The 21837-nt window shown below is 39.0% G+C and overlaps 1 protein-coding gene across 3 annotated transcripts in view; it reads left to right on the top strand.

Moving 5' to 3' along the window:
- Nucleotides 1-21837, top strand: part of lekr1 (leucine, glutamate and lysine rich 1) — a 93062-nt gene that overhangs the window by 22988 nt on the left and 48237 nt on the right. The window contains exons 1-3 of one of the 3 annotated variants that reach the window (XM_004914441.4): nt 26-267; nt 4220-4328; nt 7301-7515. In XM_004914441.4, coding sequence (XP_004914498.1) covers nt 4239-4328; nt 7301-7515 — 305 coding nt within the window. In that variant the 5' untranslated portion in view covers nt 26-267; nt 4220-4238. Of the gene's footprint in view, nt 1-25; nt 280-4219; nt 4329-7300; nt 7516-21837 lie in introns of those variants that run through there. The other 2 variants (XM_004914440.4, XM_018094379.2) reach the window with 2 other exon arrangements.

Here is a 21837-nt window from a genome sequence, read left to right as displayed (position 1 = left end):
TCCTGGTATCCCAGCAACCTTAGGCACGCAAGCTTTACAACATCTCTTACTAAACCGGGAGCGCCAAGCAGCCTGTCACCAGTTTCAGTTTCACGTTTGGAAAATCGAAGCCCAGATTACGCATGCGCAGTGCAATGTGTCCGAGTGGAGGGGCGTGCTTCGTCCGTTGTCATAGTTACCCAGGACGCCGGATTGAAAAGGATCATAGGAAAAGCTTGGAACTCCATAGTCTAGTTTCGAATAGTGAACGCAGAGCTGGATGTGACGGTACGTGTCTGGGTAAGAGTACTTGCGCTTTATTAGAAACCTCGTCCGCCCATTGCCGGGAGCAATTGAACTGCAAATCGGTGAATGTGGGGATTATTTCCGGTTAAGTCGCATACTAAAATGTATTACCTCCCAACCGTCCGCTTTCAGCGGGACAGTCCCGATATTTATGGCACTTCCCGCTGTCCCGGATTCACTGTTAGATGTCCCGGTTTTCAGGTTTGCCATTTAATTGATTGCTGTGCTTGCTCTGCTCCGGGGAATAAAGCCCCGCCCCCTTAACTCTTCAATCTCCCCTGCTACACTCAAGCTCACAGCCTTACCTTGATGTTTAATTGTCCTGAGAGGAGCATTTGTGACAGGCAAGGGTTAACTATTGGCATTGGCTGCTTTCCTCTCCTGCTCAGTGGGTCAGGGGCTGAGGGGGCTCTGGCTTTTATCAGGCAGAAGAGGCTGCTGCCTTTATTTGTGTGCTGGGCAGTTTCACCTTCCCACCCCTAACATATATCTCTCACTCCTGGGAATCTCTGGAAGAGCACAGCATGCAGGGGAAGTATCGCTCATTCATAAAATATAGCAGACACATACACCGCTTTTCGCGGGACAGTCCCGCTTTTCATGGCGCATCCCGCTGTCCCAGATAGTTCCATGAATGTCCCACATTGCAGGATGCGCTGGCTGGAGCCGGACGTTCAGACTTCCCCGGCGGCTTTACTCGTTATGCGGCTCCTTATACAGCACGACAGGCCCTTTTATAAGTTTGCGCCTGTGGAGAGGCCACAAAGGCCCGGGCCTAGGGCGGCAGAAAAGTAGGGGCAGCATGCAGCCCCGCCGCAATGGAATTTTTAAAGTTTTTTTCAATACGGAGCAGTGGGAACTTCTCCCCACTGCTCCGTATGGGGCTTTAAATGTATGAGCATGCGCACTCGCGGGCGAGCAGGGGGGGCGGGGTAGGGAGACGAGCGGTTGTTCGCTCATTTGCGCATGCGCATTGGGGGGGTGCGGGCCGTTCAACGGGGTGGCCTAGGGGCGTGCCGAAAACAAATCCGGCCCTGGCACTGTGTATGGGGGCTACTGTGTATAGGGGGCACTGTGTATGGGGGGGCTACTGTGTATGGGGGGCACTGTGTATGGGGGCACTGTGTATGGGGGGCTACAGTGTATGGGGGGCTACTGTGTATAGGGGACACTGTGTGTGGCGGGGCTTCTGTGTATGGGGGGGCTCCTGTGTATGGGGGGCACCTGTGTATGGGGGGCAAAACTGGTAGATAGTTATAACTCACTTATAACTGACTGCCTTCTCTCTATATTTGTATTTAAATGTAGGAGTTGCTATATTGTTTTCCTTAGGTAGTACAGTATGAGGGTATAGCACAATTTGCGTCTGATCCCGCCGTTTCATCTATATAAAAGGAGTATTTTTACAAAAAATGGGATGTGGTAATTGGGGCGTGGCCACAAAGTGGGCATGGTCAAAAAATTGCCGCGCTACGCGCACCAAAACTTTTTGTCCCTCTTTTCATTTTTCAAATGTTGGGAGGTATGTATAGGGTGCAATACACTGTAGTAAACAAAGACACTTTATGGCTGGGGCTCACCTGGTGGAGAGTTTATAGACGATTATAGGGGTGCCTCGCCCGGCAGGAGATAGAGGGAGGTTAACTTTAAATTAATTTTATTCTATGACTGTATTTGCAAATATTGGCAATGGTTATTGCCATGTGGAAGGAGTTTATAGGATTTAACCTAAGTGGAGGGTGCAAAGTGCGATTTTGGATGCAATTTTTTCTTTTGCAGTCCAGCATTTTCCCCAAGTGCATTAGCACTTTCAATACAATTGCAACTGATGCATCAAAATGAATGCAATAATCAGTGCATGTTTTGACATAAAGATTCTGGAGAGTGTCATTTTCAGTGCTCAGTGTTAATTAGGGTTACCACCCAGCCAGTATTTGACCGGCCCGTCTCAGAAATCACCAGCTAGGACTGGGGCCAGAAGCACAAATTTACCGGGAATGTCATTGTAAATCTGTAAAACCCTGCGACTCCCTCACCCTTTCTGCTGACAGATTTGCCCTTATAAGACCAGACTTGCCTTTACCCCACCCATTTCCCCACCCAGTTAGCCTTTTTCCCCACCCTATAATGTTATTGCCCTGCCTCCCCATGTTACACCCCCAAATACTCCCCCAACCTGAACACCAGTTTAATACTTATAAAAAAGGTGGCAACCCCTAGCATTACTATGATATTTTGGGTGTTACTGAGTCTGCCTCGCCTGTTGAAGAAGACCACAAAGGGAACCCTGAAATTATCACCAGCTTGAAGGTGGCAGTAGCTCCAAAGTTTCAGAGTTTCAATAGGCACAAAACAGTAACAGAACAGTAAGCAGAATGGATTCACTGTGGGACAGTTTTACCTGTGCAAGGTGTGTCTTTGGGCACAAGTACACATGCCCTGTATCTATTTTTGCAGCTGTAAATGAGCCCTTATATCAGCAGTTCTCAACCTGTGGGTCGGGACCCCTTTGGGGGTCGAACGACCCTTTCACAGGGGTCGCCTAAGACCATCAGAAAACACATATTTCCGATGGTTCTAGGAATAATTTTATAGTTGGGGGTCAACACAACATGAGGAACTGTATTAAAGGGCTTGCGGCATTAGGAAGGTTAAGAACCACTGCCTTATATGTTCTAGTGGAGTGCAAGCTATGTAAAATTTGCTACTCTGACCTCTTTTACTAGGTCATTTTACTGGCCTGACACCAAGAAAAAGATAGCATTTTCAGTTGCAAGCCATAATAGGCAAAACATGAATGCAAGTGATTCAAAAACCATAGACAATAAAAGATGGGCTAGTTAAAATTTGATTAAAATAGAATATAAATGTTAAAATCTATTTGCAACTTTTGATAAAAGTCAGGTTACAAAAACACTTGGATGCAGAAAGGAGACTGTGGGAACAAAGAAACTCAAAGTAGTACATATAATAATAGTAAATGGTGCTGAAGAACCGCATGAAATCACAGTGTGTGCTCACAGTAGAGCAAAAGTATCACTTGAACATGCAGATTAATTGTGTTACTTGTGTATGGAACAATGCCTTTCCACAGGTCTCAGCTGTCATTTTTGGGATATGCTTTGTTCAAAAGTTATTGCATTTGGAAAAACTGATGGGGAAAATATTTTCCATAAATTTCAGAAATCCAGCACCACACGCCATGATTTATGCTACAGGCAAATAATGGGAATGAAATATGTGCAGATAATAATATGTCCCCATTGCTGGGGAATATTATGCTCAAAACATATTCTGTTTCCATCATCATTCTCAATAATCAGCTAGGAGAGCTCTTCAGCTTATTTCATTTTAGGAGCTATATTGCCTCAGCAAATGGTTTAGCCAAAGGAGGCTATTCACTTACCCCACAGGTCATGTTTTGCCTTTTAGCAACAGTATAAATAATAAACAGACTTTTTAACTGACTCCTCAATAATAACATATTTATACTGTCTCATGCTTTCCTAACATTTGCCTTTAATTGAATGGGTTGTCCACCTTTGAGTTCACTTTTAGTATGATGTAGAGAGTAATATTCTGAGACAATTTTCTATAGATCTTAATTTTTTTATTATTTGTAGTATGTTGGTTATTTAACTTTTTGTTCAACAGCTCTCTAGTTTATAGTTTCAGCAGGTATTTGGTTGCTAGGGTCCAAATTACCTTAGCTACCAGGGAGTGGTTGAGAGACTGGTATATGAATAGGAGAGGGCCTGAATAGAAAAATAAGCTATAAAATGTAACAATAACAATAAAACTGTAGCCTCGCAGAGCAGTAGTTTTTCAGCTGCTAGGGTCAGTGACCCCCCCATTTCATTGCTAATATAAATATCTTGTTGCAGCAAAGTATAGTGGCCATTTATAACATTTACCACTGATTCCCTTCTTTCAGCCTCCATTTACAGCCTTGTATGGCTCCCTCTGTGAATCCAATGTCACAGATAGTCAAGGACATGGACAGGCACATCCCAATGCATCCGCTACCAGAAGAAATTCAGAAGGTATGGTATTAATCACAGATTTCTTTGTGTGCGGAAGCAAAAAAATGCACTTTATGGCTTTTAGTTTCAAGGGCTAGACAAACAGCCCAAATCAAGGTGTAACAGTAATTGGCACTTTCCTTCCTTCTTCTGCCTGTGGTTAAAGCATCCATTGGGAACATTTCAGTAATCAGCTGTGCAATCATATCAATCAGAACTACTTCAGTTTTATTTGGAGAACTTTCACTTTCAGCCTTTTCAGCTCACAAGAAGATGCCCATGATTATTTTCCTGGACAAAATGCAGAAAATAGTACTTTCTCACACCAGAATAGCAGGCTTTAAGGGAATACTGGCTTCCATAGACATGTATGGTACAAACAGCAAAATCTATAAATGGGGTTTTATATGGGCATAGGGTAAAATATCAAAATTTATAATGTGTACAATATTTGTCAGTTCTTCACAACTTAAATAAAGATTGAGTTCCAGTTTTAGTAATATAACTACTCCTATCTTAAAATCAAAATATTGTTTCAATTTGTATGGCTATTTCTTATAAACAGGAACAAAAATATCTGAGATTATGGCAAGATGCTGAGAATATGACTTGTGGAACATCTGGCTTATATTCACTATGGAATTAACTTGTTTGTCAAATTGCTCGGTGTGTCACAGTCTTGACACAAGCTGGAAATACAGATAGGACAAATACAAGCAAGAATGTAACAATCATTTTACACTTCTTCCTTTTGCTTCTAATGCTGAGATAGCTAGGAAATATGGTATAGTATATATTGTGCTCTTCTTTGCACCCAACAATCTCAGGTGCAACTCTGTGTGATTCCAGAAGTGAATGCCTGCACAGTGGCCAATAAGCAGCCTCACCAGGTAGCTGAAAGTGCAACCACATTTCTGCCATTTCAGGAATGACAAAAATGTTTTAAAGAGCTACACTAAAGGACTTCACTGATGTCTAACATTTCTAATGCACAATGGACTCCAAGTCTACAGGACATTACTTAGCTGTGGATATTGGGTTATGAAAAAACAGGGGGTTGATTTATGAAGTCAGATCTGTTTTCAATGTATGCAACATAACTTGCGGTAGCCCAATGAAAACTATTTGTTGTTTGGATACTTTTGTTTTGTGCACTGGAGCACTTTCACGCCCATATTAGCAACTCAGCTTGTAGGTCAGTTGACTTGGACTCAACCTGTTGCTTCCTTATATTGTACAGCATTATGTAACCAATGGTCATTTGCAGCAATATGTAGAAGAATGGTACTGAACAAGGTACAGGGTGAAATGGCTGTTGTTGATTAAGTGGCCAGAAGTGATTGGTTTATTGCAACGACAGAGTAATGTTTAAAGTGCTTTACCGAGAAACCGCTCAGTGTTAACCTTAAATTTATCTTTTTCCTCAGGAAATAGGATTATATATTCTGGAACACACAGTGCACTAGAAGTATCTTATTTGAGAAAAGAGGCAGTTCATGAATACACTGTGTTCTTCTAAAGATAACTTCTCATAACAGCTCATTTTGTCCCCTATTTCAATAAAGTCAACAATAGTTTTCAAGTTGGAACCCGTGCCTTTCATTTTGGTTTTTCAGAAAAAGAAGACCATATATTAGTCTTTCCTGAGTACGTATTGTATGTTCCAAGGAAAACAGTAAATGACTTTGTTGTAAATTCATGGTCATCCCAGGGGGTCCTGACAAAAGCTTTTATCACATGCAAATGTTGCATGACTTTCCAACAGGGACCTTTTAAAAGTTAAACAAGTGAAAAGTTCTAAAAGTGCTCAGTGAGGGTTATGGCTTGGCACTGTGGTTTCAGGAGATGATCATCACTGGCACTGGCATAGCCTTGCCCTTTAAGGTTAAATTAACAGGTACGGAGTAGATTTTAAGAAAACAACATAAATATACATAAAGATGTCATGCTAAGGGAATGAGCAAATGGACCAGCATGTTCTTAACTAGCATAATAATCTATTTGTTAAGGGGAAATACACTTTTAAATTAACTTTTCCTTTTTTTTTTCCTAACCTTGGCAACCAAAAAAAAACAATTGGGAGGCTACATTTTTATTGTTATTCTTACTTTTTAATGCTTATTTTTCTTCTGATTCCATACCAATGTCTCATTTCTATAGAAAGTCAGATCCAGCAACCAGCTATTGAAATAGAGAATAAAGAGCTAAACAAAAAGTTAATTAAAACAACCAAGAAAAATAAGGACCAGTATATTTTGTCTACATCATAGTAAACATTTGGTGAATTACTCCTATAAGTCCAAAAATCCTGATTTTCTCTTTTTAAGACTAACTTGAGGTTCACATGAAAGTCTGAACACATATGTACTCAGAGATTAACTCTACACATTTAGCTATGTTCTTCTTGGTCTGCCTATTGGTGCCTATTAGAGTTGTGATGGGAATAGGAAATTAGTGTTAAGTGTAAAAAAACTTTCTATGTTCTAAGACGGGCATTTCAAACTGAAACAACAAGGAGAGCCTTATTAAAGAGGCAAAATGTACTTTTTGGTCCATTACCCAAAAACAGTTTTATATATGAAATAATTCTAAGCAACTTTTCAGTACACAAGTTTTTTATAAGCGTTAATTGCTGTTGAAAGCAGTGTTTGTTTATCCCTTTCTGTTCTCTGAAATGTAACAAGTCAGTTTTCCACTGGACCATTTATTCAGCATTCGTCAGCTGGCTTGTAACATTGCTTGCTGCGAGACACTGGTGATGCAACACCAGACACCAACAAAAGGCTGATGGAATGGTAAGTTTCATGCTGGGCCCATAGCTGCCTGTTCTATCAGAGACAACAAGCAGAGATGACTCTCAGTTTCTATGCTCAGTCTCCTTCCTCTGTTAGAATATTAATAAGTAAAGGCACAGTAGAATTTGTATTGAAATTGTCTAGTTGTTTTATTACTAAACAGGTGATTTAAACTGGCATGTATTTGATTTTTCCCAGATGCCCCGTGACGAGACTGTGTGCAAGTATTGCGGTGTCAGCTACTTAATACTCCACGAGTTTAAATTGTTAGAAGAAAAAATGAAGATGATGGAGAAAGAGTTGAAGTTTTACCAAGGAAGCATGGAGCGGGAAAACCAACTTCAAGATGATCTTAGGCATCTGAGGCAAGAACTTGAACAAAACAAGACCGACATTGAGTTCAAAACCGAAAGGTCAGAACATGCTGTTTGCTTTTATTTTTCATTTTTAAAGGAGAAAGAAATAACTAAGTAAGCTTTATCAAAAAAGTCTATGTAAATACAGCCATAAGCACTCACAGAAATGCTGCACTGAGTTCCCTGTCAAAAGATTTGTTGTGTCTGTTTTCCTCTGCCAGAGACATGCAGATCTCTGCTCTCTCCCCTCTCCTGCTCCCCCCTCCCTCAAGAATGCTAAGAACTCACTTCCCCCCCCCCTTAGGTATGCGGATCTGAGCCAATCAGCAGGAAGCTGACTCATAGTCTTACTAACTGAGCATGTACACTGGGTCTGGGTGCAGGAGTGAGGCATTATGGGAACTTTCTTTATACAGCTCAGCATTTTTTCTTCCTCTTTGGCTTCTGATCATCTGAACGGAGAAATATGGGGAGACTTAAGGGCACTATTGAGACAACTGAAGGTATGCCTGCAGCTTGAGATAAACTCTTTATTAGCCTTTCCTTCTCCTTTAATACACATCATTAATATAGCTGAAACCAGACATGTAGAGCGAAGGCAGTTCCCACTTGCCAAAGTACATCTATATTACTTAATTCTTATAGAGCAGTCCTCAGGAGTTGGTTAAATATATATTAAATCAAAGTTTCCTTCTAGGCTTAAGCAGTAGAAAAAAATAATAAAGAAATCTTCATCCTGTGGATCTTTAGCTTTTACTGTACCAAAACTCCCAGAGTATATTGGCTGACTTGGAATACTTTGAGTTAAACTTATGAGGACCTGTCACCCTAAATATAATTCCCAATATTTTTCTATTGTGTTTTCTTCTGTCTTGCAATTCACAATCACAGCTAGCATGCAGGCACCATTTTGTGGTCACTGTTATTAAGGCATGCTTTGAATCATCCCCAAAGCTTGTTTATGTGCCATAATGGTGGACCTAATGCCCATGCCCATACACTAGCTACACAATTATAGACCATGATGAGTTAAGGAGTGCAGTGACATCTGGGAAGTGCTGAATGTAAAGTAAGAGTAAATGACTTCCTGAGGCATAGAAGCAGGACAGGCAATGTATAATTGACAGCCTCAGATTGTTATATACCTTTGTTATAGGTATGGATGTTTTAATTAAAAAAATGGGTTTTATGTTTAATTTTAAAAGGACTTTTATTATACAGTAATAACCGCTCCAAAAATGCCTTTTCACCGGCAACAATAGGAGTCGCTGGTGGAAAGACCTACTCATCCCAAAGTAGCTCAAAGTTTCCTCCAGCAGAGTAGCAGAGATCTATCGCGGGGCAACTACCTTGCTCCGTGGGACATTAGCCTTAGACAGTTTGTCTTGTCTATACAGACAGAGATGATAAGTGCTGGTAACAGAAACCTATACCCTGCTGTGGCTTGGCTAAAGACAAGTTTGCCTTTTTGCATCTGTTAATAAAACCATTTTATGCATGAACTTGTAATGACCTTAATTTAATATGTTACACAGTGATCCAGGCAGATCCCAACAGTGTGCACCCAGTGCTTAATAGAGCATTAAGTACTGTTTGGAAGGGCACTCCATTAGTCTTTAGGTCAGGGGTTCTCAGACTCTCAAGCTATGACGCTTAAAAAAAATAGAAATTTAGATATTTAAAGAACACTGTTGAGAGTGTAGTGAGAAAAAAACGAACAACCAAAAACAACACTACAAAGTGTGAAGCACTGGTATTCTTTCATTAGCAGTAAATATTATTTTATATTCAGCAATTTCTTTTAGTAATCATTCCTGTATGAAAAGAATTTAACAGAGTCCTTAATCCTGCCATGATATTTGCACTGCAGGTTAATGATTTGGATGGGTGTTTGAGTTCAGTACAGCCACTGAGTTCAACACACAGCTTAAAAATGTGTTCAACTGCTCAAAATATACATCTTGTTTGATAATTGTATCAGTTTGTTAAAACACTTTCCTGTTCATTACTTGGGGCAATGAATAATATATATTCATGTATGTATATACATAAGCACCAAGAATAATCTATAAAACCTATGCTTATAAAGTACATGTATACCATAGGTCACTTTTGATTATATTTATAGAGTTTTTAAATAGAACTAAAGCTTAACAAACAAGTAGGGTCAACATGCTGCTTATTTTGAGATTATATACCTGCTCAATGTGACCACAACCCAGCAGAAAAGATCTGTAATTCTGATGATGTCCCAGTAGCTCCCAACTTTTTTTTGCTGCTGATTCCCTGCACATGCTGTGCTGCTGTCAGTTACGTGAGCTTAGGGACCGACTCACAATATAATGTATGTATATAGAATACAAGGCTGTTTAGCAATTAAGTCAAGTTCACATTACATGACGTGACAACCCCTAAGCTTAGCTTCTCAACAGCTGCCCAGAGCATACTGAGTATGTGAGTGTCACTGACACAAAATCCAAGATGGTGACGCCCTGTGCACAACTTTGAAGCTCTGAATCATTTTTGTTATATAGATTCTAAAATTTTAACCTGTTGCAGTAACTGCAGTATATAAAATATGGAATTTCTGCCTAGATTTGTTTTTAGGATTTAGTTCTCCTTTAATTATATGGATATGCAACACCCCTTCATGTTGAAAGCTTTGAATTAGCTGTAGAATAAAACCTTGGATCGAGATGGGTAGATATCTTAAAATATTTTGCAAAAACATCTTGCTCCTGAGACATATAAGAAAAAGTCATATGTGCTACTACAGTCAAGCTCAATAATAAATGAATAGAAGATATAGCCATACTGGATGACTTAGTTGCCTTTGTGAGACTAGCCTAACTAAGAAGTCATTGTTAAGCTAAATATATCTTTGAGGTCAGATCACACACATACGGGAAAGAAAATATTCCCTTAATGAAGCCGCTGAAATGCCTTCTGGATATCTTGAAAATGTAAAAATAAGCCATTTTCTACAAAATTAACCAGAACATTAAATTTAATTTTACATTCTGCTTTCTTATTGGAACACAGTAACCTGATCAGTGAAGCAAGAAACCACTAAGAATAATAGACATTGTTCTTGTAGCAGTTAACAAGCTATATTAAAAAGCAGGGTGGAAAAGTCCACTGTTTTTTCGTACCCTCTGCACAGATGGATTGACCTAACAAAGGCAAACACTAGGGGAATATTAAAAGACTGGAGCAGTACATTAAATCCTTTACAATGAAAGGAAATAAAGATTTTTATGCTTTCTTTTATTTAATGAATTCATCAACTATTACAGGTCCTTAGGACCTTAACTAATAAGGACGTTATTAAAAAAAAAATGAAAATGCTTTTTATAAGTAGTGGCAACAGTTCTATTTGGCATGATAATTTTTTTCATTATACTGTATATGTGTGTATATGTGTATATATATATATATATAGTGTATATAGGTAGGTTTTATATTGCTTTATAACGTTTTGCTGAGTATTGCTTGCATTAAGAATCCATAATTAGTCTTTGTAATGTTCCTTTAAAGAAGAAGTGTATCCCCTTGTTCAACATCAATTCAGTACATGGGGTTTGTGCTGAATATTTTTTTGCCAATTGTTTTAATCATTAAAAATATATTGTTTCTAATTAGATAATTAGGTTACCAGACTACGGATAAGAAGCAAAAAGTATGTTTAATACAAGCCCTATTCATTGCACTCATATTGAGGGTATGCTTCCCCTTTAACTGGAACAAATTGACTTTGAATCTTTACAGTGCATTCCTCTGGAATAATGAAATGGCATTTGTCAGTAAGGAAATGGCTTGACTTGATTCTTTTTCAGCCTAATGACTGCAGGGAATACAGTGTGTGACAATCCTTATCGCTGTCCTTGCTGCACTTTTGAGAACATTATCATCAGATGTCTGCTGAGTAGACAAAGTCAAACATCCCCAGCTCCAGCATTGGTTTAATACAAAACCATAGTTTGTAGGGCCTGTTATATAAGTTTGGCAAAAACTTTGTATAACATCCATGCCTATATATTTTTTACATTTATTTGTAAATAAAAATCAAGTGTACAGTATATTTACCATATAGGTGTAACACTTGTTTGGCTATGATATGGCAAAACCCAGGCTAGTGATAGGTATAGAGCATGTGTTACATGCGACCTTAATGCACAGGAGTGGGCCTCCGCTATATGGGAGGTATTATTGGAGCTGAGGGTGTAGTTAAACTACAACTAGATAAGAGCTTGTGTGGTGCAGATGGAATAATGGACGCCAGAAAGGTTCTTGCTCATGAACTATATTACAATTTATTGGACAAAGACACAGCTTAATAGTGCAGCAGGGTTATACTCACAGACACAGCAGTATAGAACATGTGATCACCGTGGAAGATGCAAAGGTGACACTTAGGCACAGAATAACCCACTTGGAGGATGCACAGAGGATTAGTTGACACCTGAGATATAGACCTTTCAGAAGGGAGTGTTCCGGCCGACTGTGGTCCAGGGGAGAGCTCCTAACACTGGTACCTGGCGTCTAATAAAACCGGTCCCTAAAGAACGACTACAGAGCTGGGGTGGACTAAACCCTTTTTACAACTCCTGGTTGGGGCTATTAACTGCCCTTGCTAAATAGGCTGACTACAATCACCTCTCCTAGAGGGTGCTATTAATGAATCTGACTGTGCTGGCTTTACCTCGTTCACGGGGCCCTGTCCCCGACTTAGCACTAGGGTAGGTGGTCCCCTAGGGTACAAATGGCTTCTGGGCCTATGTTCTGGTCCAGGCTCAGTTGGGATCTGTCCAGAACACAGCATGCAGCCAAAAGAGGAAGCCACTTCCTTGTGCAAGACACTATATAGTCTGCCAAGGGGAGTGGTCAACCTGGGCTAAACCTATAGGGGGTAGCCTAATAACTGAAATAGGAGTGCAGAGGGCTCTGCCCTATAACAGCACAGATTAGATAAAGGTAAGGGATAACACCATAGGGAGCTTAACCCTATGGGTCCCTACATAGGCAAAAGACATAGGGCAGCAGGACTACTATAACTGTTGACTAATTATATTTTTGTTATACTTTCACCAGACTTTATTATGACTTAGGCTTGACAGTAGTCTAGGATCGTAATGACATGTTGTACAACATCAAGTAGACATTGATATTGTGCAACATATTAGAGTCAAATTTGTAATATTTGTTTTTGTAATTATTAAACATTTTAAGCGTTGCCACTCTTCGTTATCGAACATAGCATTTTATGTTTAACAAACAAAAGGTTATAGGGGAACGGTTGGTATAAATAATTCATTAAGCCTTAGTGAGTTAAAATGAATAATTTTTGAATTTATGGCTCCTGGAGTTTCACAATATTGGAACAATCATTGTACAAATTAATGGCATTTTTTAAAAGTTACTTGCGTCCAAGCATGCTTTTTGCACTTTCACACAGTCGTACTTCATGCCGGTACATCCTGCCTGCCACCTGTTCTAAATCACGCGCAAATGCACCTGTTCACTCAGGAACCGTGAAGCTTTTGTGGTGGCAATAGCTTCAGGGTTTCCACAGCAGACTGTACCAAGAAGTAGGGTCTGAATTTAGTTTTGAATAGGCTAAAGGATGAATTCTTCTGAAGGCCCCAGGGGCCACAGAATGCAGCAGACATGTTAAAACTGTGTTAGCTGTTGTTCCTGCATCCTGAGCCCCCCAGAATCCCCCCCCTTCCATATTGAGCCTTCCTTCTGTTCCTGTAGCTCTCCAGTATCTATCTCCTGCTTGCCTACCTGCCTGCACCCAGGTTTTCAAGTGTTACACACACTTTTTAGAAATTTTTTTTACACTTAAAGACACATTTATTTTTTTGAGATGGGGACTTTTACACACACTTTTTACTGTAACAACATTTAATGAGTGGTGACACTTTGGAAATGTATTGCAGTGGGTTTCAATTTCTCCATTTTTGGAACTGGTGCACTTGGGAGACACGTGGCTTTCAAAATTAGTTACATTTGTAGTGTTTTCATTTTAAAGGACATGTCAACCCCAAAAATAAGGAAATGTCCTTTAATATAGAACAAAAGATTCCAGAACTGGCAGCTATTTCATTTGAATTACATGTTGCTGAACATAAAGGGAGAAACTTTAAAATCTTCCACAAATGGAACATTTCCTCTCAAGGCAACTTCTGCGATTTCGGGGAAATTGCGGCACCGCGTATGCCATCCCACCGGCGATTTACATTCTCGCCGGTGGGATGGCATTTCGGGGAGATTATTCACCAGCGACAAGGGAGATTTTTCCAGAGCCCTTAGTGTAACTTCTCCTTAATATATTTCCTTTAAATTATAAGTGAGCACTTCTTTGTAGCTGTATTTACACTTTCTTTTATCTATTTTCTTTTATCTGTTTTACATTATTTTATACAGTGAGAATGGCAGAATAATTAAAGCACCACCTTCAGGAATAATATACAGTTACATTCTCATGGCTTCCCCATTAGTCGCAGCTTTGGCAGGAGCTTGCTCCTGGTGCAGTGTATCTGGTGCCAGTGAATTCTGTGGTGTTCGCTATGAGACCCTTCCAAGGCATCTTCAATATGCACACCAAGGAGTAATTCATTTTATTTCACTTGGAACTGGCGCGTCTTGTGTTTTGTCACCCGGGGTTAATTCTGGGCCACTGTGGGCAACAAATCTCCTTAAAATGGCTTGCCATAGCATAACATTTGGATCTCTGCAAGTAAAACATATTACTTGTTGTGATCCAGCTTAAAGGACAAAGACACTCTTTACTACAAGCTTTAAGCATATTATTCAATGCCCCCTGCTGTACCAGATTGCTTTTTTTTTTTTTTTGCATAAAAGACTCTTATTTTGCCCACGGTTACATTTCATTAGTTTACCTTAGACTGCTCTGATGTAGCTTCCTTGCAGAACACACTACGGGGCACATTTACTAATCCACGAATGTCCAAAAAGCGTCCGAATGCATTTTTTCCGTAATGATCGGTATTTTGCGACTTTTTCATGAATTGTCGCGAATTTTTCGAGCGCTCAATACGAAAAAGTCGCGACAATTTGCGAAAGTCATATTGCTATGCAAAAGTCGCGACAATTCACGAAAGTCATAATGGCTATGCAAAAGTCGCGACAATTCACGAAACTCATATTGCTATGCAAAAGTCGCGACAATTCACGAAAGTCATAATGGCTATGCAAAAGTCGCAACAATTTGCGCAAGTCGTAACAGCTACGAAAAAGTTGCGACGGTGACGAAAAAATCGAAAAAAATACGAAAAAGTCGCAAAATGTTCGTTTCCAATCCCATTCGGGATTTGGATTCGTGAATTAGTAAATCAGCCCCTACAGGTATGGCTGTATTATGACATAATATCTTTGATAGACTTTCCTTGTCCTTTAATCATGGGAAATTACCTCCCTTCGCATTTTTTTGCAATTATGGGGCAGATTTAGTGTCAGCTTACCACAGAAAAAAATTACTCGCTCTCTATTCATTCCTATGGATTTTTTAGAGTTTACCAGTTTACACTTTGATAAATCTGCCCCTGAGCCAGATCACTGCAAGTAATGTATTACTTGCGGAAATCTTAATGTTATAGTATGGCATTTCTGGGAGATTTGTCTCCTGCAGTAACAGATGTAAAATCTGGTGACAAATCTTACTGTGTGTCACTGCCCTTAGGGGAACTCACTTTCTGATAACCTACATTCTTTGTCGCTTCCAAGGTCCATTGAATGTATCTGTGAAGCTGGCCATTCAGGGCTAAATCGTAAGATATGGAGGTAGAAACAATAGGGATTCTACCCCTATCTAACGATTCAGCCCTAAACGCAGGTTTTACTTGGGCACCTTCAACGGTGCCCGATCAAAATCTTTTCTCCTGTCTGATCAACCAGGTGACCGATATCTGAAGCTTTTGTGATATCGGTCATCTCGACGATCCACCATACTCGCGCCTTTGTACAATAATATCAGTGTGTATGGCCAACTACTCATTTCCAATTGTTATAGTGCTTTGTGCTAGAGCCATATAACAGTCTAAGATACTTAATGTTCTGCGAAATGCCAGGTTACTTGTATTTAATCTGAAGTAATTAAGACTAATGTCTAATTCTAGCCATGCTGGAAAAAAGGTTATGTTTAAAGAAGTGGAATGGAAAGTAATCGGAAAACTTTGCTTACAGAGACGTGACTAATGTGACTTGACAGTGTAGTGCCAGTTATTCACTGATCACATGAACTTGCATGAGAACTCAGACATTAACATAAGAACAAACAAAAACGAGCATATAAGGATTGCTAGAAAAGGATTTAATGAAATACAAGTATGGAATCTGTTGTAGTTTACTTGCAGTCTGGCTTTTTTGTGCAGGGCTTTTCCCCAAGCTGAAATATCAAGCATGAGGTACTGTCTTCTTATTATAGTGGTAAAGGCAATCAATAAAAAAATACACTGTGGGAGAATGCAGTTTTTGGATCTTTTTAATACAGGTTTCAGAATAAAAATCCCGTACATGTTCTTTTAAATCTGAACAGTTATGTAGGTACCACACATAATACCAAAAGTGAAATCCCAGGTTCTATGTGTTCAAAGCATTTCAGTAACTGTTACACATGCACACAAAGCATTAACATTTGGTGACCTACAAACACTTGAATAACAGCATGTATATGATCATTTCTAAGAAATAGAGAGCAGGCAGCTCTCTATTACAGATGTATGAATGGTATGCCCAGTATTTTAGCCATCTTCTAGTATTATCTAGAATTACAGAGGCATTTACAAAGCCAATTGCAGCAATTGCTTGCAGTTTCAGTGCTCCAGTGTCCTGCAGTGGCTAGCAGCACAGCGGCTTTATGCTTAAATGCTAATATAATTATTACCTTCTGTTGAACCTTTAGTTGTCCTTTAAAATTGTTACCTGTTTGTACACTTTAGCAAATAGACTCCTTTAATTGACTCCTGCTAACCTGCAAGCTTCATATTTATATAGAGGACACAAAACAAATTAGCCTTGTGTTTAACAGCAAAGTAGAGCAGGTCATTTTGTTGTTTTATAATAAAGTTCATAAAAGCATGTTGTGTTGGCCTGGAGCTGGAATGGTCTGTGGTTTTGTTGCCATGCTTGACTTGGCAGCACATCAATATATTCTGTGAAATGGCAGTGACACGGCATGCATGGTATGACACCTCTCTTGGTACGTGGAAAGCTTTCCATTTTAAAGGCAATGCAAACGTTCCCAAGGGATACTACCTTGCATGTAAACAGGAGTTAGATGCTAGAAGACAGAAACTGATAGCTGTACTGAAGTGTTTCATGCCTCTGTTGACTTAAAGGAACAGTTTCTCAGAATTTTAATGTATTAACTGAGGCCTGCATGCAGTAAGGCAGCGTATGGCCTTTTCAGAAGAATGAGCAATAGCAAATCTTAGAAATTAATTGCTGCGTTTCACTCCTGCTGCTGTTCTCTTTCCTTGTAATTTTGTTTAATTTAAGTTTTTTTAATTTGATGTATATTATATAATTACTTCTATGCACTGAAAACAGTATAGGGATTAGCAGCCTTTTACCTGCATGATAACCTCTGCATAAGGTGGAATGTTTACATCAGAGTATCCCTTACAACTTCAATTTCCACCAGATTTAGCCTGACAATCCTAAAGGTGCAGTCCTCTCTTGTTTAACATGGGTTCAGTGAGTAGGGCTTTTACTGAACATACTGTTTGCCTATTCTTTTAATTGCAAAAAATTTGATTATCAGTGCAGATAATCCTTCCTCCCTTGTTTCTCTTCTTTTCTTTTTTTTCTTTTCCCAGTAAAAATATGTGCTTTTAATTAATCTTACTCACTGTATCTTTCTGTTGTACAGAATATAAATTGCCCTTTATCTCAGAGTGCTGGCTGCAGCCTCATAGTTTAATGTCTATACTGTATGTCTTCTGACACACAGATTACAGTGAGTGTTCAGTCAAATGGTGAAACCACATGTAATCCTTCCTGGTGCTTACTGTTTTCTTCTAACTACTGTCACAGCAACCTAGCCCGTCTCCCATAGACTCCAATTTAATCAAATGATTCAAAATTTTAAAACTGATTTCCTTTTTCTCTGTAATAATAAATCAGAACCTTGTAATTGATCCCAAATTTAGATGTAATTAATCCTTATTGGATGCAAAACAAGCCTATTGGGTTTAATTAATATTTTATTGATTTTTTAGTAGACTTAAGGTATGAAGATCCAAATTAGGGAAAGACCCCTTATCTGGTATACCTTTGGTCCTAAGCATTCTGGATAATGGGTCTTATAACTGTACAAATGAAACTGACGTTTTAGAGAATAGAAAATGTTTTATATTCACAACTATATTCACAATTGTTCAGTTATATTAGAGAAGCTTTTTCACTGTAAAGTTTCTAAACTATAAAGATGTACAGAGATGTACTTTTGCTTCCTGTTTAAAGGCACTGATGCACATTCTGTTATCACATGCTCTGTATTGACCCTCCTGTACCTGTTTAACTTGCCAAATGTTTTAAAAGAACATTTTGAAACCTCAAATCTCTGCAGCTATTCTAGGTCTACACAGCTTCCTGCAATTTCCTCTATTCTTTAGCTCTTAACAAAGCATTATAAAGAGAGAACACACTGTTTTGCCTCTATTCATTATTTTATATAGCACTGCCAGGGTACATGCTAATGTACGTTTTAAACTATTTATATGTGATAGGCCTTTGTTTCAGTATGCTGTGCAGTTGCTTATCATTGATTTAAAACGTTGAAATAGGGCAAAACAGGTACTTGAATTCATTAGGTTTTTAAAATACTTAGTTCTGGCACACACAAAAGCCCAAAGGGGGGAATTCACAAAAGTAGAGATAAATGTTTTTGGAGTAAATGTGGTGGTAGAATACATTCTCCATATTCACAATCAGTAATCCCCTTAAATTCTGATTCAACTGCTACTTTTCATTTGTTGGTGAAAGAAAGACATTTTACAGACACTTTTGTGAATTTGGTTTTTAAACACACAAAAATAGTGTAAAAATTAAATTTTCCTAACATTTTAAAAAAGGTGTAACGCTCAGTGTAACTTTTCCCATTGTCAGATTAATTCTCTGCTCATCGGCTCTGATTTGTTTCACACAGTCTTCAATTCACACCTCTTGTAGGTGCTGCATGGGGGTTCATGATCGTAGCAGTTTATTGTCAGGCTTTTGTGTCTAACCCTAGAACAATAGTCTCATTAACATTTGTATAAACAAGCACTGATTAAATAAAAAAGTGTCATTTATACAATTTTATATGTTTTATATAAAAAAAAATCACATTTGCATTATTATGCTAATTTTATATTAAAGAATGAGGCAATAATAGCGTTTTCAGTGAATATATTGTATGTATATATATATACCGTATTTTCCGGCATATAAGACGACTTTTTAACCCTGAAAAATCCATGCCAAAGTTGGGGGTCATCTTATATGCCGGGTACTTGCTTGCAGGGCCCAGACGATCGAAGGGGGCCCAGGCGTGATACAGTTAAGTTATTATAAAGCGTTACAGGCCCTTGGTTCATTGGTGGTCAGCGGTTAATTTTATTGGTTGCTCCCCGTGCATACGCGTGACGTAAGCACGCACGGGGCGCAACCTAATAACAGAGCAGCTGCAGCGGCGAGACAGTGGACGCAGGCAGACGAAGCAGCCGGAGGAATCAGCAGGATGCAGCAGGCGAGCGGGAGGGGTGGTGGAGGATGCTGGGGGGAGCTGAAGTATGTGGGGGAGGATGTTGGGGGGAGCTGGAGCATGTTGGGAAGGACGCTAGGGGGAGCTGGATGATGTTGGGGAGGACGCTAGGGGGAGCTGGATGATGTTGGGGAGGACGAGCTTTAGGATGCTGCGGGGGGGAGCTTGAGGATATTTTAACTGGAAAAGTTGGGGGTCGTCTTATACGCCCAGTCGTCTTGTACGCCGGAAAATACGATATAAGAAAAAAGCCTTCCAGGCAAGTTATTAGTTTTAGACATCATCAGAAGTATTAGAAAAGTGAACCTCTAGTTAATCCAGACAACCAAAAGCAAATACCTGATTAGTTGATATGGGCAACATTCTCAGTGATTTGATTTCAACAATAATGTCTTATTTATTTCTTCTTGCCTCTTTCTACACAATATGTCAGTGGTGCTTTGTGTGTAAAATCATTTTTGTATTCTAGTATATGAAGTGTACTTTGGGGGGTGCACATCAAGAGGGGGCATAGTTAGACAGCATTAAGGATAAATATCTAGATTTCATCTGTAATAAAGTTCATTGTAATTGATGCTTACTAACCCAGCATAAATTCATTCGAGTATTATATCTAATGTTTTAGTATGTATTGAAAGATTCTAGGTGCAGCATGCAGTGAAAGATTCTAGATATAGTATGTAGTGAAAGATTCTAGGAAAGACCACAGACTCCAGTCATTCCACAGATAATATATCCCATATCTGTACTAGTAATGCTGGATAGAGTTAAGGCCATATTTTATTTTCTGTTTATGTGATAGTTATTCTCTGCTTTTTCTCTTTGTTCAAGAATTTGTACTTAGTTCCCTGATAGATATTTTCCATTATACTGTTTCAGAAGATGTAGTCTTGTTCTACAAAAACACACAGATTACATCAGTGGACATGCTGATCTGGACGATTGGTTTATTTTATTAAAGCCCCTCCTTTTCAGACCTTTAACTCACAAATACTCTTTCTTTGCTGTGGTCCCTTGCCAAGTCACAGTTATATATATTCAAGAAAGAAATGTTTTAGGATGGGCACCTGTAGCCTGAGGATGATGGATGATGGGAATTGTAGTTCAAGAGTTACAGGGCTGTACTTTTGACATCTATGAGCATAAAGAACAAACCAAGTGGTAAAAAAAATCAGCCTGAGGGAAAATTTACATACTTTTCACCTTTACTCAGTGTCGACCAAGTTATACTTATTCAATTCAGTGGAAGTTTTTTTAATGACAGCTATATGGCAATAGGGCAGGGGAACCAGTGGTAATTCAAGAAAGAGCCAAAGGACGTAACAGAATCTCTCTGTGGAGTAAAAACGAGATTTTATTCTGCCTGTTAAGGTAAGGCTGCTAATAAAGAATTTATCTGTTCCTTTTACGGCCTATCTCAAATAACACAATTATCTCACATGTGGTGATTTGTCCTTGTTTTTTTTCAACAGCTTTTTTAGAGATGTTTAAGCAAAAAAAAGGGGGGGAAAAAAAGATGTTTTTATCTGGAAAATGCAGCTGGAATCTTTTGAGAATTTGACAAAAAAAGATGTTTTCATCTGGAAAATGCAGCTGGAATCTTTTTTTGGGGTGATAATCTCACCTTTCTACCATGCTTACAAGTAATTTCCAGTAGTTATAATGGAAAGCAATCAGCAACCCTCCCTTAATTAAACAGGGCCTTAAATTCTCATTTTATCCCCCAAAAGTACGAGCAAAATTCTAAGGTCACATCTATGTGCCTTCGGGCAGCAAATTAAATTCTCTGGTCCCTTTCTGATTTTATGTATGCCAGTGCCTGACCTCAGAGAGGACCTAGGTTACGCCATCAACATAAGTGCAACATGTTACTCTTGGGATTTAGCAGTCAGTTAAAATGTGAGCAGAATGTCTAAAGTGGTTACAAAGTTCGGCAAGAGTGTCTCTGCACTTTCTATTGCAGAAGCGATGAATCCTTGTATTCAATATTCGGGCAAATCCCTGAGTCCCTTAGTATGGATTTGGGTGAATTGGCAACAGAATCCGGACCCTCGCATGCAAAATTGGCAGAAATTGGCAACACACAAGCAAAAAAACCAGTGGCAAATTTTTTCAATTACATAGGGTTCAGATTTAGTTCGGCCAGGCTCTTGGATTACAACCTAATCCGAATCCTGCATAAAATGGCTCTAATTCAGATTAATCCAGACCAAATCAGGGATTTGGTGCATCACTACTTTCTTTGCATTTCTGTGTTCAGTTAACCCTAGGGTCATTAACTCTCAGTTTAGCAGAAATCCTGGAATTACATCTTTTGTTCTGCAACTTTCAGACTTGGAATTTCAACTGCTCACCTCTCTCTAGGGCCTAGTTACCCTAGAAACCGAACAATAGTATGGAATTCAGAATGGAAGGTCAATAGTAGATGACATTACAAATAAAATAACAAATAAAAATAAAATAACAGTGTAGCTGAACCCTCTCAGTTTCACATTTATCAACATTTGAATTTTCGTGGTTTTAGAGATTTTTAGAACCACAACTAAACTCACTTCCAGGAAAACCATGCATGTCTAGTTATTTATTAAAAGATTCGAACTGAAAAAGCA

Source organism: Xenopus tropicalis, chromosome 5 (genome assembly GCF_000004195.4).
Source record: "Xenopus tropicalis strain Nigerian chromosome 5, UCB_Xtro_10.0, whole genome shotgun sequence".
NCBI classification, from domain to species: domain Eukaryota; kingdom Metazoa; phylum Chordata; class Amphibia; order Anura; family Pipidae; genus Xenopus; species Xenopus tropicalis.
Note: the sequence above shows the minus strand (reverse complement) of the source record. Positions and strands in the feature narration are given on the sequence as shown.